At 47.2% G+C, this 14,019-nt stretch overlaps 1 protein-coding gene across 1 annotated transcript in view; it reads left to right on the top strand.

Annotated features, from left to right (window-relative positions):
* The window catches only part of ACACA (acetyl-CoA carboxylase alpha), a 297,952-nt gene that overhangs the window by 162,228 nt on the left and 121,705 nt on the right, over positions 1 to 14,019 (top strand). Inside the window, exons 38-40 of the mRNA XM_015420510.1 lie at positions 4,479 to 4,682; positions 5,665 to 5,820; positions 7,018 to 7,164. Coding sequence (XP_015275996.1) covers positions 4,479 to 4,682; positions 5,665 to 5,820; positions 7,018 to 7,164 — 507 coding nt within the window. The remainder of the gene's footprint in view (positions 1 to 4,478; positions 4,683 to 5,664; positions 5,821 to 7,017; positions 7,165 to 14,019) is intronic.

Below are 14,019 nucleotides of genomic sequence, written 5' to 3'. Positions count from 1 at the left end.
CATGAGTCATTCCTGGCTTCGTACTACCAACCTGCCAATAGACACCAGGTCCTACGTAGAAGACCTGCCTTTCGATGGCCTGGGATTGTTTAATGCCACCACTGACTCTACAAGAGCTTGATAAAAGTATAAAGGCATCCCGGGCTCTAGGGGTCTCATCCTCTGGAAAGCAACAGTACCACCCCCGCACCTGATCCCGGTTCTGGCAGAGGCGCACCCCCACTCATCAGTCTCCTGATACACGTTGGAGGCCAAGAACATCTTCTGGAGGCCAGAAACCCGCCTTCCAAAAGCCAAAATTCGGTTCAGGCCAACAGGCTTCTTGCACCAAACAATCAAAACCCTCCAAGCAGGGTTTTTGACTTCCCTGTCACCAAGTCAGCAATTGCCCGTCTGTCACCCTTTCTTCAGACCTGGCATCACATCACCTCGGACGAGTGGGTGCTTGCCATCTTGACCCAAGGTTACAAGATCGAATTCATCCAGAACCCCAATACCCCAGTCGTCGTCTCCACACACCCTTCCCCACCTCTCCTCGAAGAGGTATCCATCCTTCTGCAGAAGGGAGCCATCGAGCATGTACCTCACACCTCTATGGGACGGGATTCTACTCCCGTTATTTCACAGTCCCGAAGAGAGACGGAGGCGTTCGACCCATATTAGATCTCAGGGAGCTGAACTGTTTCGTGATTTACTACTGTTTCCGCATGGTGTCGCTTCCACAGATCATGCCACTACTCCGCAGACACGATGCCCACCCTTGACCTCCAAGATGCCTATTTCCACATCACTATCCACCCCTTCCACCGCCAATACCTACTCTTTGCTATTGGTCACAGGCACTTCCAGTATACGGCCCTCCCATTCGGCCTCTCCAGTTTTCACCAAGACCGTGATTGTGGTTGCGGCATTTCTCCATCTTCAGGGTATCGCGATCTACCCCTACATAGATGATTGGTTCCTGGTGGCGCCTTCCAAAACCGCCCTAATCTCAAACGTCGCAGAGACTCTGTCACTATTAGAGAATCTGGGCCTTCAAGTTAACAGGCAAAAATCTCACTTGTCTCCAGTCCAGCACATACAGTATATCGGTGCAATCCTGGATTCACAGACATGCATGGCTTATCTGCCCAAAGACAGGGCATCAGATATTATTTCACTGGCCACCGTCATCCCAACCCACCCTTACGTCACCGCCTTCGATCCTCCCAGCATACATGACTCTTTAATTTGGTGGACTCTCCCTGCCAATATCCTTCAGGGAGCGCCCTTCCACCCTCCGTCACCAGAGGTAACGATAACTACCGATGCCTCCTTGACGGGATGGGGTGCACACTCCATGGGACTGTCTGTAGGAGACAAATGGGATGCGCACACGAGGAGAAAACACATAAACTTCCTTGAACTCCTAGCCATACGGCACGCCGTCACTTCCTTCCTTCCCTTATTCAAGGGAAAATGTGTCACGGTCCTGACGGACAATACCACAGTGATGTCGTATATCAACAGGCAGGGGGGCACAGTGTCTCAACGCCTATGCAACCTGGCCATCCAGCTGTGGGAGTTGTGCATCGACAACGACATATTCATTGTGGCCACTCACATCCCGGGCCACATGAACGTGCAGGCAGACCATCTAAGTCGAGCCGGACTCAGCCTACACGAGTGGGGGATGAACCCAAAATACCTCCTCCCACTCTTCCACAAGTGGGGGACTCCCCCAGTCGACGTCTTTGTGACCAGAACCAACAAAAAATGTCATCTGTTCTGCAGTCGAGGAGACAAAGACCCACAATTTTTGGGAGACGGCCTCCTTTACCCTTGGTCATCGGGACTCCTTTACCTGTTCCCCCCCTTACCTCTGCTTCTGAGAGTGGTCCGCAAGATTCTCAAGGAAGCCGCGGACTGTATCCTAGTGACACCATGGTGGCCAAGACAACCTTGGTTTTCAACGGTCCTCGAGCTTTCCCAGGGGATATACCATCAGTTCCCCCTGGCCCCGGACCTCCTGCTCCTCTCAGACTCCCCCGTTTTTCACCACAACATACTTCAGCTGAAACTCACAGCTTGGCAGGTAACATCACGGGTTTCTCCTCCCATGTAGTTGACGTTCTCCTGAATTCAAGGAAGCCCACTACTACATGGAAGTCTTATGACTACAAATAGAGAAAATTCTGCTCCTTTCTGGGCAACGACGCCACTCGAGCCACCTCAGCTGGTCTCGAAAAAGTTTTTAGTTTCCTCCTCTACCTAGCTGACTCGGGACTTTCCCACTCTTCGTTGAAAGTTTATTTGGCCGCCCTTTCGGCCTACCATGTTCCAGTTGAAGGATGTACTTTGTTTTCACATCCGATTTTGAAATGATTTTTAAAAGGTTTGCTTCACCTTTACCCTCCTGTCAGGACTCCAGTTACTCCATGGGACCTTCCTCTAGTTCTACGCCAGCTGACGAGGAAGCCCTTCGAGCCACTTGCAACTTCCGAGCTCAAACTCCTAGCTTGGAAAACGGCCTTTTTAATTGCCATCACCTCTGCTAGGTGAGTGGGAGAGATACTGGCTTTCCAGCATGATACACCCTACCTGTTGTTTCTGCCGGATGGAGTCCGCCTAGTACCGGGCATCTCCTTCCTGCCGAAGGTGGTGTCAGAGTTCCACCTGCAGGCTGAGGTCTTCCTCCCAGACTTCTTTCCAAACCCTACGTCAGCGGAGGACAGATTGCTACACACTCTAGATGTCAAGCGGGCTCTCTTGTTCTATCTGCAAAGAACGCATCCAACCAGACGAGACCCACAACTATTCATCTCATATGCTTCGGCACGGCTAGGCAGTCACATCATGGCTCAGCATCTGTCAAAGTGGATTGTAGGTCTAATCCAACTCTGTTACCTACTCGCCAAGCGGCTATTGCCTGGCCCTATCAGGGCTCATTCCACCAGGGCTGTCGCGACTTCCACTGCCTTCCTCCAGGGAGTGCCGCTGACGAACATTTGCAGAGCCGCTACATGGGCCACGCCTAACACCTTCATCAGGGACTACCTACATGGGATGTCACATTCTGTCTTCGGCTACGCAGTAGAAGACCTGCCAGCACCCACCTCCAGGTAGGCTACTGTTCGCTAATCTCCCATGGATGTGAAGCACAGAGACCACGTCAAAGATAGGCAGGTTGCTTACCAGTAACTGGTGATCTTCGAGTGGTCATCTGTGTATTCACACCACCCACCCTCCTTCCCCGCTGCTGTCAGCTTCTACAGTTGAATAGGGGTTGATTTGCGATGGTACTTTGAAGGAACTGGTGGGATGTCCGCGCCCACCCCTCTGGGCATGCACGGTGGGGTTCCTGCGCATGCCCGGAGGGACTGGGCATGAAAATCCGTTAAAAAGGGGCTTGCTACAGCACTGATCAATCCAGCGCGTGCGCACTGAATCTCATGGGTGTGAATGCACAGATGACCACTCGAAGATCACCAGTCACTGGTAAGCAACCTGCTTATTCTAGTTCTAGTTCAACACTCTAACTATTGCACCACACTGGGTCTCTGTCCATCCATCCATTTTTGCCTTTGGCTGTTGGGTCTTTAAAGCAGTTTGCAACATATAAAATTATAATGTTAACTTTTAAAATTGCATTAACTAGGGCAACTATACAATATGGAAGGACACATTAATGTGCCTTAGCATTAGTGATCCCAAATATCCTCCAGTGTGTTTGCCATAGCTGTTCAAAGATGGTAGAATTCTGGGAGTGACCCTGGCCAAGAGTCTCTTTGGCAGCATTGGCTGCAATGCTGGCCAGTTAAACAGGTGGTTTGGGGAACCCCTGGCTGCTGCCCAAAACATTATCCCATTTCTTCTCCCCCACCCTGTTCCCTCGAATATTATCAAACAAAACTTGTGACATCACAGGATCATATTGAGAGTCTCCTGTTTCACTGCCATTTTTAAGTGGCGATGAAATTTTCAATGGAATGGTGTCAAGTCCCTTTAAACAAAAAATGTACTAGGCGTTACGAAAAAGGTAGGGAGGAAGAAGAAGAAGAAGAGATTGGATTTATACCCCACCCTTCACTTGGAGTCTCAGAGCAGTTTACAAACTCCTATCCTTTCCACTCCACACAACAGACACCCTGTGAGGTAGGTGGGGCTGAGAGAGCTCTCTCGAAGACTGTCCTTGAGAGAACAGCTCTGACAGAACTATGGCTTGCCCAAGGTCATCCAGCAGCTGTGAGTGGAGGAGTGGGGAATCAAACCCGGTTCTCCCAGATGAGAGTCCGCACACTTAACCACTGCACCAAACTGGCTCTCAACTGGGAAGAGATGCTGGGACTCTTCTTGGCAACATCAGTCATTCGTTCTCTGCACTCTCTAGTTCTGCCCACAAATAATCTGTCTTGGTTCTTCCTCTATAGAGTAGTTCTGTAGTGGTTCATCTGCCCCTTATGTTCAAGGTTATCCTTTCTTCCCTCCGTGTTGTTCAGATCGAGGAGTCTGTGCGGAGTATGGTGATGCGCTATGGCAGCCGCTTGTGGAAACTTCGAGTCCTTCAGGCAGAGCTGAAGATCAACATCCGGCTGACGCCAACGGGCAAGGCAATTCCCATCCGGCTCTTCCTGACCAATGAATCTGGCTATTACTTGGACATAAGCCTGTACAAGGAAGTGACAGACTCCAGAACGGCCCAGGTACAGCATGTCTCCTACAGTGAGACAAAACTCTCTCTGATTATTTCCCCCCATGTAAGTGGGATTCAAATCTTGAACTGTTAGTTCAAGTCATTCATTGCTATGTGATGCACGAGTAGGCATGTGTATATTCAAAACTTTCGCCTACTTCGCTCCAGATTCCTAATGGGAAAGCCAGGACTAAGAGGGAAACCTGTCTTCCGCTACCTGTCCTAAAAAGACCACAGGTTTAGGTCTTTATATGCAGCGTAAAAAGAGTAACACAGCCTGCTACAAGATCTTTGACACAAAGCAACAAAGCTCAGAGGCTATGAAAGCAAAGGCCGGATCCTTTTGTTAGAATTTCAGGAAGCCTTGTGGTTTTTCTTGTAACATCTCATCAGAGTGGCTAACGTGAGGATCTGAGGCATCTAAGCACAACAGGCTGAAATGTCCTTCACTTTATTTATTTATTATTTATTATTTCGATTTTTATCCCGCCCTCCCCGTAGGCTCAGGGCGGCTTACAAGGCACACTGCCGATATAGTACATCCATAAAACATTAAAATATTACTATTAAATAATACATAGCATCAAATATTAAAACATCATATATACAAAGCAGTAATCGGTGCTCACTTCCTAATAGCAAGATGGCGATCTCCTAAAGTCTCATCCTCTCATCCTCTTATCTTTATTAATTAATATAAGTGATCCCTAGTCTCTGGGAACTTCCGCTACGTGACTGCATGGCAGGATGCTACCACCTTGATTAAACAAGTGTGGCTGATGGCTTCATTTTGTGCAGCAACATACATTTTTGGCTTCCAGATCATTGTTTGAAGAAGTAGCCACTGAGAATAATGGGGTGGGCTCTACCTGGTTTTCCTTTAATGGCAGAGAAAGCCAGAGCAAGACGGTTGGATGAAATGGCAATAGTAGCCCTCACCCATGAACCTGATTGTCATGTTTATATCGGGGGGGGGGTGTTCCCTTTTTTAGATTATGTTCCAAGCTTATGGTGATAAGCAAGGGCCACTGCATGGAATGTTGATCAACACTCCGTATGTGACAAAGGACTTACTGCAGTCCAAGAGATTCCAGGCTCAGTCGCTGGGAACAACGTATGTCTATGATATCCCCGAAATGTTTCGACAGGTAAGGGCTGCATACTTGAATTGTATCTGACAAAGGGTCTATCTAGCTTGGGGCTGGTGACTCAAGGAGGGGCTAGTCCCAAATGGTTTGGGGAGATTTACATGGAGGCATTGTTCCCTCTAAGCTGAGTTAGTGTGAGCTAGCTCACAGTTTCTTAGCCTCCAGCTCACACGTTTTTGTCTTAGCTCAGGAAGGATGTGGCTCCAGAGCAAACTAACTTATGCAGGAGCCAATTCTCTCACTCACAACTTTAGTGCCAGTAGCTCACAAAGTAGAATTTTTGCTCACAAGACTCCACAGTTTAGAGGGAGCTTTGCATGTAGGGTGTGCAGTCTCCGGTGTCTTGTATCCAGAGCTACTCTGTTTCATTGGTACCCTGCTTCAGGCCCATATTTTATACTTTCGTTTCAGGTTGCTGCAGTCATAGTCCTCCTGGATTGCTGATTAAACGTCTCCATTTTATTATTATTGGGAAAGTAGCAGCTTCACTGACAACTCCTGTTGGAGTCCTTGGTTTACATTGAGCAATGGGGGGGGGGGTTTAGAAGAGATGTTTTTGCTTAGCTATTTCTGTCTAAATATAAACAAGTGTACTTTTGCCTCCTCCCACCTTTTTTGTTTGTTGGAGTTTTAAAGGTAGCTTTTCAATTTTTAAGTGAGGCTGTGGAACGAAGAAACTGTGGAGGGGGAGAAGAGGGACAAGGCGGGAAGAGGAAATCCCCCTCCTCTCCTGCCTTCCTGCTCTGGAGAGACTCTTGAAGCACCCAGCCTTCCCCACTTTTCTGTGAACAGGGAAGTTCAGAATGCTGACAGATGCTTCGGACTCGTACAGGGAAGCAGCTGTGCACGTGGCTTCTTCCAGAGCCCACTCTGTGGAATTCCTGGAGAAATCTAGAGCCACATCCACGCTTGAGGCAGGTGCTTTGCTGCTAGGCCAGAGAGGCTGCCTGCCTGGGCATGCCTGGGTAAACCAGGCTGGAGGTCCTTAGGCTGGCTGGAGTTGAAGCAGGCCCCCTGCCTCTGAGTTACAGGGCCTCCTCGCCACTGGCTCCTTGCCCCTGCCTTTCACACTGCAGTCAGCCAATGTTCTTTGTCAGCAGCAATAGTGATTTCTGCCTCTGATCCCAGTGCTAAGAGTGATGTGTCTTGTTTCCTAACGAGCATCTTTCCTCTTTTCTTTTCCATCACTCTCTGTAGTCTTTGATTAAACTCTGGGCTTCCATGGATGAGCTTGCAGTCCTGCCAGCCCCTCCTCTGCCCTCTGATCTGTTGACGTATACAGAACTGGTGCTGGATGACCAGGGCCAACTGGTACATATGAACAGGCTGCCAGGAGGAAATGAGGCAAGTTGTGGCATTTCACCTTTTCCTTGTTGCTAATACTGTGGACCCTCCCTTTTGGCACCCACTGTGGGCAGCTGGATACATTTGGTCTTCAGGCAGTACAACAGGGTGCCCGCTTGATTGGAGCCTCTGCCTGGAGGAAAATGTCCGGTCCCTTTGACCGGGACTGAATGCATGTGTGAGCCCTGACATGGATAGCCCAGGATAGCCTGCTCTCTTCAGCTGTTGGAAGCTCTGAACAGTTGGCCATGGTTAGTACTTGGAAGACCACCAAAGAAGTCCAGGCAAACCGCCATTGTCAGATCTCAGGAGCTAAGCAAGGTCAGCCCTGGTTAATACTTGGACAGGAAAGCTAGTTGCTTATAATAGGTAAAGGTAAAGGTTCCCTTGCTCGAAAGCCAGTCGAATCCGACTCTAGGGTTGCGGTGCTCATCTCCGTTTCAAAGCCGAAGAGCCAGCGCTGTCCGAAGACGTTTCCGTGGTCATGTGGCCGGCATGACTAAACACCAAGGCGCACGGAACACTGTTACCGTCCCACCGAAGTGGTACCTATTTATCTACTTGCAATTTCTTGCTTTCGAACTGCTAGGTTGGCAGGAGCTGGAACTAGAGACAGGAGCTCACCCTGTCTTGCGGCACCCGGGTCTTGAACTGCTGAACTACTGACCTTCCACAGCCTGCAGTTCAGCGTCTTAACCACTTGAGCCACCGCAGCTCCATTTGCTTATAATACAGATACAATAATACTGAGCAAACCTACAGGGCTGTTGTTGGTTTTATGGAGAGCCAGCATAGTGCAGTGGCTAATGTATCTGACTAAGATGTGGGGGACCCGGGGCTGAATCCCTGCTCTGCCATGAAAGCTTGCTGTGTAAGCTGGGGCTACTCACATGCTCTCAGCCTACCCTACCTCACAGGGTTGTTGTAAGGATCCAGTGGGGGGGAGGGGGGGAGAATGATTTTTAAGTTGCTTTGGGTCTCCAGTGGTGAGAAAGTAAGTAAACAAAGTAAATAAATGATGGCTGTACATGTATTTGACATTCCAGTTTAGCCCTGTTAGTCTGAAAGCTTGCACTACGACAGGATTTGTTAGCTTCTATGGAGCTGCAAGGCTCTGTTCTGCTTTTGCATACTGAGTGCGTGAAATACTTGGCATCAATGCTGAACTATTAACATTGCCCAAGAGGGGAGAGAGAAGGAAACCCTGAACACCCAATCAAAGCTAGAAAGACCCACTTCTGCAAATGGGTCCGTTGGGCAGCGTTTTGCCCAGGGAGACTTGGACAGTAGTCGTGTTTCAGGGCTTAAGGCACAATAGATGAAATGACTGCTGTTAAATCTGAGGGAAGGTAGGTTTTAACTTGGGAGGTGTATGTGTGCGCGCGTATGTGTGTGTATGCATGCGTAGCATTTCTCAGGAAAAACTTGGTGTAAGGGGTTCAAAAATGGTGCGAAAGGTAGAACTGGAGGGTTTGGTCTGCACAAGGGAGAAATGAAATTAAAACTAGGGTTTTCGGAGAGAAATGGTGGGGAGGATCGATTCCAAAGCACATCTGCATTTAATTGGTGTTCTCTCCATCCCTCCGTTGTGAAGCCTTCCTAAATTTTCTTTCTCCTTTAAAGCAAGACCAGGCTCTAGTGCTGTATGAAGCACTAGAGCCTGTCTCTTTCTCCGTGCTCTTTTCTTTCTCTCTCTGTGTCCCCCCTCCCGCCCCTTCGCTTCTCTGCTCTTGTTCTGCATTTGGAGTGGTTGGAGGCCAGGGGAGTAGCAGAGATTCCCAAGGGAGAGAGCTGTGTTGTGGCTGAAATTACTACTGCCGAGCTGCCTGGGCATGAACGTGTAGTGTTTACTCTGCCAGTATGAATACAAATAGTCTTATTATATGGAACCCTGTACCCGAAGACCAGCAGCCACTCTTGTGCGCTCTTTCTCTGTGTCACACACACACACTTCTTTTAACCCTTGAAAGACTGTCTGTGTGCCTTGGACTCCGTATGCGCCCTTAAACTGTCTGCAAGCAGGACATTCAAAGGAGATGTGCTTGAAGGATCTGGGGTTTGTTTTTTTTTGCTTTGCTTTGATTGGTTGCCAAAACTCTGGGGCCCACAGACTAGAACCAGTTGCAGGCTGGGGTCCTGCTGCTACACCCCTAAGCCGTACAGTGAGGTATTCCCCTCCTCCCCTAAAGTGCAGATTCACATATAAGTTATGATGCATTGTGAAGGATTCCAAGTTCTCCTGCTAATGCAAAGACAGGTGGCTGGTGAAATGTGTGCATTTTACAGATGAGAACACTGAGGCTAGGAGAGAGAAGCGATCCTTGCTTACTGACAATTTTATGCAGGTTATCTCAGCATTTTCATTTATGACTTCACCAGAACAGGATGGTTCCAGTGCAGCCTGGTAGGCCAGTTGTCTTAACAATTGGGGGAGAGGGAGAGCCCTTGGTGGGGTGGGAATTTTTGGGATGAGCAAGATGTCATTCATCATTCCCCCCCCCTCCCGCTGCAGTCCAAAATACCCTGTGCTTCAGGGGCATGGGGGGGGACCCTTAGGTTCAGCATAAGGGGGGAGTCAGGGATCTGCAGTGGGAAGTCTTCTGTTTTCTGGAAGTCTTCCCCACAGGATCCAAGCCTCTGGGCACAGTACAGTCAAAACGTAATGCTTTACTCATCTATTTCAATGGAAGAGTTAAAGCTATATTTGCTAGACCTGAAAATCAGTGATTTTGCTCCCTTCTTCAGTCCCACTAATGTGACATTCTTGTGCCCATACTCCACGTCTGTATGTGGTTGGTAGGGAAACATGGAATGTAGTAAGATCAGCAACACTTCCTTTATTGGTGTCCTTCATCTGGAACGTGAGGAACACTTAGGACGTTTATTTTTTGTTTAAGCGTGCATCTCAAAATGTAAAGTGATTGTGATGGTGTGTGCAAACGCATGTATGGTCCAGGCTGGGATTGCCGTCCTCTCCCTGAGGAATGCATGCACAACAGCAACACAGACTGTGGATGGAGGGCATTTTTATTTATTTAAAACACTTATTAGTCACCTTTCTTCCTTATGGAGCTCAAGGCACCTCGCAAGATAGATACATGCAATAAAATACATTAGAAGCATAAAAACCATAATTGAAAACCACAGTCCAGGTTGCCAGCACACTTAACCAAATGTGATCCTAAATAAAACCGTCAGTGGGTCCCAGAAAGCGAGGGGGCCAGGTGCGCCTCCGTAGGGAGGTTGTTGTGCCTAACTGGAGCTAAGCAGGCATGGGTTCGCCCAGTGCTGTGGAACTCCTTTGTTCCACGATGGAAGAAAGGCAAGGTAAGAACCCAATCCTAGGATTCTGATTCTTTTTTAAAAAGTAAGTCTCTTGTCCTGCTGTGCAAAGATAAGCTTGTGAGTGCCCAGTGGGCAGTGCGTACTGCAAGTTCAGAAGCCAGAATGAGGTTTTGGGCACAGAGATCCTCTCATTAGAACCAGGGCACAGTTGAAGGGGTAACAGGACAGAGCCATCTCACATGCAGCTAAGCGTCTTTGGGTGTTTGCCTGGATGGGAACCCCCATGGATGATGTGAGAACAGCAGGACATAATGGGCGGTTCTGCACTGGCTTTTCCTTCCATTGTTTTACCAAAGGTGCAGCTCAAAACCACATTCAAGTACCCTGGGGCAATGCCATACTGACTGCAAAATTCATCCCCAAATAGCCATAAATCTATGCAGAAGGTACCATAAAATCTGATGATCAAAGAAAGTGAAAGTGGCATGCAATGCAGAGGGGAATTTCTGTTCCAGCGTGGGTTTGGTAAAACAGTGAAGGGAAAAGCCATTGCAGAATCAACCAAAGAGTAAATGCTTTGAAAAAATCTGGGTTTGCTGCCACGGAATGTATGAAACTCCCCCTGATACTAAAGATGTGGCTGAAAATTATATTATGGAAGAGGACTATAAGGCAGGAGAAGGAAAAATGGAAGGGAGTGTCGGATTAAAGGATTTTTCATTGATTCATCATTTACTTTTTAATGTATCAAGTGGAATGATTAATCGATTAAATAAATGTGAACATTTCCAACTCCTCAGTTGGGTGATCAACTAATTAGTTCTTTAACCTCTTGTCTTTTAACCATTCAGGGGTTTGATTGGTCAAATGTTAAATTTGCGTGTTATCGAAATATTAAAAGAAGGATGTGAGAAGTGTTTGGTTTTAATAAACTCGAAAACTACTACTCATTTGTTCCTCACTGCAATAATGTATCAGAAGTACAATAGTCTAGCTTCTAAAATGAAGGAAGTGTTTGCTTAGTTCTCACCCCCCATTGTTTACAATTTGCCCTCCTTCGTGAAGTGGCTATACAGCTGTAGTTAACCGTACTGATTAAGGATTGCCGCTCCAGTATAATCCAGTGCCGCAATTCAGTGGTTGTGTAATCGCAAGGTTTTTCTCTAGTTATTGAAAGATTTGCCTTATCTGTCTATGGCCCCAGTCTCTGGATTTTAGTATCCACAGGTAGAGCCACATTGAGAATCAGATATGCTGATGTTTGTAAATGTTTGTGTGTGTGTGTGTGTGTATAAAACACAATTTGAGTACTTTGCTCTCTGTGAGTCGTTTGTATCATTTGTTAAATACATATTGGTATAACAGTATTTTTAAAAAATATTTCACAGATCCGGGGCCCTCCCCACCCCGAAAATATGCTGAGCGATATCTGAGGAAGTTGTTTGAGGGCTGTTCCTAGCAGCGAGAGAAACTTGCAGAGGAGAACTGGACGATCCGTTTCCCAGTTAGATTAGCTAGATTCGAGCCCCATAGCGCCTTAGAGACCAGCAAGGTTTTTGAGGCAGAAACTTTCAAGAGCCAAAGCTCCCTTCATCAGATGTCGGCAGGATTAGATTCCTTCGTGTGCCGAGATGGGGGATTAGGGGTGTAGGGGGGGGGCAATTGTATCTAACTGTGTTACTGATAGAGAGTGGTGAGAGCGATAACACTAGAGCATGTTCTCTGACGTGCGCAACCAATCTAAAGTAGCCCTGAACCACGAGGGAAGATGGGGTATAAATGTTTTAATAATAAATAAATAAAGAAGGATTTTTAAGCAGCCAGCTGCCTGAAGGAATTATACCTGGTGGGTTAGCCATGGACGTGACTGTTTGTAACTTCTTTGAGTTGGGGAGACAGATCTGTTGGAAACCTTTCCCCCACAAGGGTGCTCTCACAGCCTCGAGGATAGTGCTGTGTCTGGGGCTGCCTTTGGTGGCGACAGAAATGCTTCAGCTTTACTGCAAATGTTTTTGATCAAATCACACCCAACATTATTGGCCAAGAGACCTGAGACTTCCCTACTTGCATGTTTGGTACTTCCTTTGCAATGCAATGCCTCCCTTGAACACTGAGATCTCGCAATTAAATTGTGTAGACCTATTACATGAGCAATTCTACATTTCAAGTTTGATTGCCTGTTTCTCAAGGAGGGAGGAAGCTGCAAAGTAAATTATAATGGGTTTTGCAGACGGAGAAATTGGAATGAAAGTTGGCATTTTCAAGTCAAGACACAAATCTGCATTTCAGGGTTTGAACCTGAGTTCAAAACACTCACCTCCTTGTTAAGGAGAAGGAGGAAAGGTGCAAACGATACTATAATGTGATGTCTCCTTTGAAGACAGAGAGATTGGGATGAGAATTGGTGTGCATGTTCAAAGCACAATTCTGCATTTCAAGGTCAAGCATCAGCTTGATTCCTCACCCATTTTCCGGGAATAAAGATATACCTCACTGTTGCCACACCATAAAGCAAGGTGATACCATAAGGCAATGTGGGTGGAAATATAATGCCACACCACAATGCAACACAGTAGCTTGATGCAATATGGCACTGTAATGCACTCTGGATGGAAAGGGGGTATAAAAATGTGTTAAATAAATAAAACCTCTTCCTTGAGCACTGAGATGGTGAAATTAGGTATGTTCTTCTTTGACATTCTTCATTTGAATGTCAAACACCAATTCTCTCTTCCTGTTTTATTGGGTTGCCATGAAGTGATTTAAAAAATACATTTTCATGTTTTACTAGGAGTAAAGATCAAAGGAAAAATATTAAATCAGTCGTAATCTTAATCTGCATATTCATTACCCCACTTGTCCTCCAAAGAGGGTGGGCCTCCGTTTTATCCTCACAACAACCCTGTGAGGTAGATTAGGTTGAAAGATGTCCAAAGGTTGTCACCCATATAGAGCTTCGTGGCTGAGTGGGACTTTGAAGTGGTGTCTTCCCAGTCCACGTCTGACACTCTTAGCTGTTACATCACCCTTTCACTCTCTGTCCTGTGGTCTTCTGGATCACCTCTGGGTAATAAACACAGGAAGCATCTCTTCCTCGGTATGGGGAGAGGTGTATGCATGCAAGCCCATTTTTCCTTGCCTGATTTCCCTTGAAGAATTTTCCTTGTCTTTTTAAGTGATGCAAAAATGGCATGCAAATGTGTATCTGTACGCGCACAAAAAAGTTGGGTGTCATTTTCATCATTTGACACTAGGTGTCACCGTTCTTCTTTCGCAACGCTCTCTAGTCCAGAGCGGAGAGAAAAAATTGTCTAATCCGGCCTGTTCTAAACCATCTCCTTCCTGGTGCATATCGGCAGTGCTGGACAGAATTAGGCGAAGGGTTATGGGCAGAGTTGCACACAGCGATCAGCACTTTGGTTTGGGTTTGGGTGCTGGCCCAGAAGATGAATGGTCTTTGGGCACGTGAACTTTTTGCCCTGTTTCAGCTGAGGCAGCTCTCCGCTTGACCAGGGCTTGGATGGGAGGCTGCCCTGTGAAAACCACCTTATTTCTGATGTGCTATTCTCT

This window comes from Gekko japonicus, unplaced genomic scaffold (assembly GCF_001447785.1).
Source record: "Gekko japonicus isolate JY-2015 unplaced genomic scaffold, Gekko_japonicus_V1.1 scaffold534, whole genome shotgun sequence".
In the NCBI taxonomy this organism is placed as follows: domain Eukaryota; kingdom Metazoa; phylum Chordata; class Lepidosauria; order Squamata; family Gekkonidae; genus Gekko; species Gekko japonicus.
This window is presented reverse-complemented; position numbering and strand designations above follow the sequence as displayed.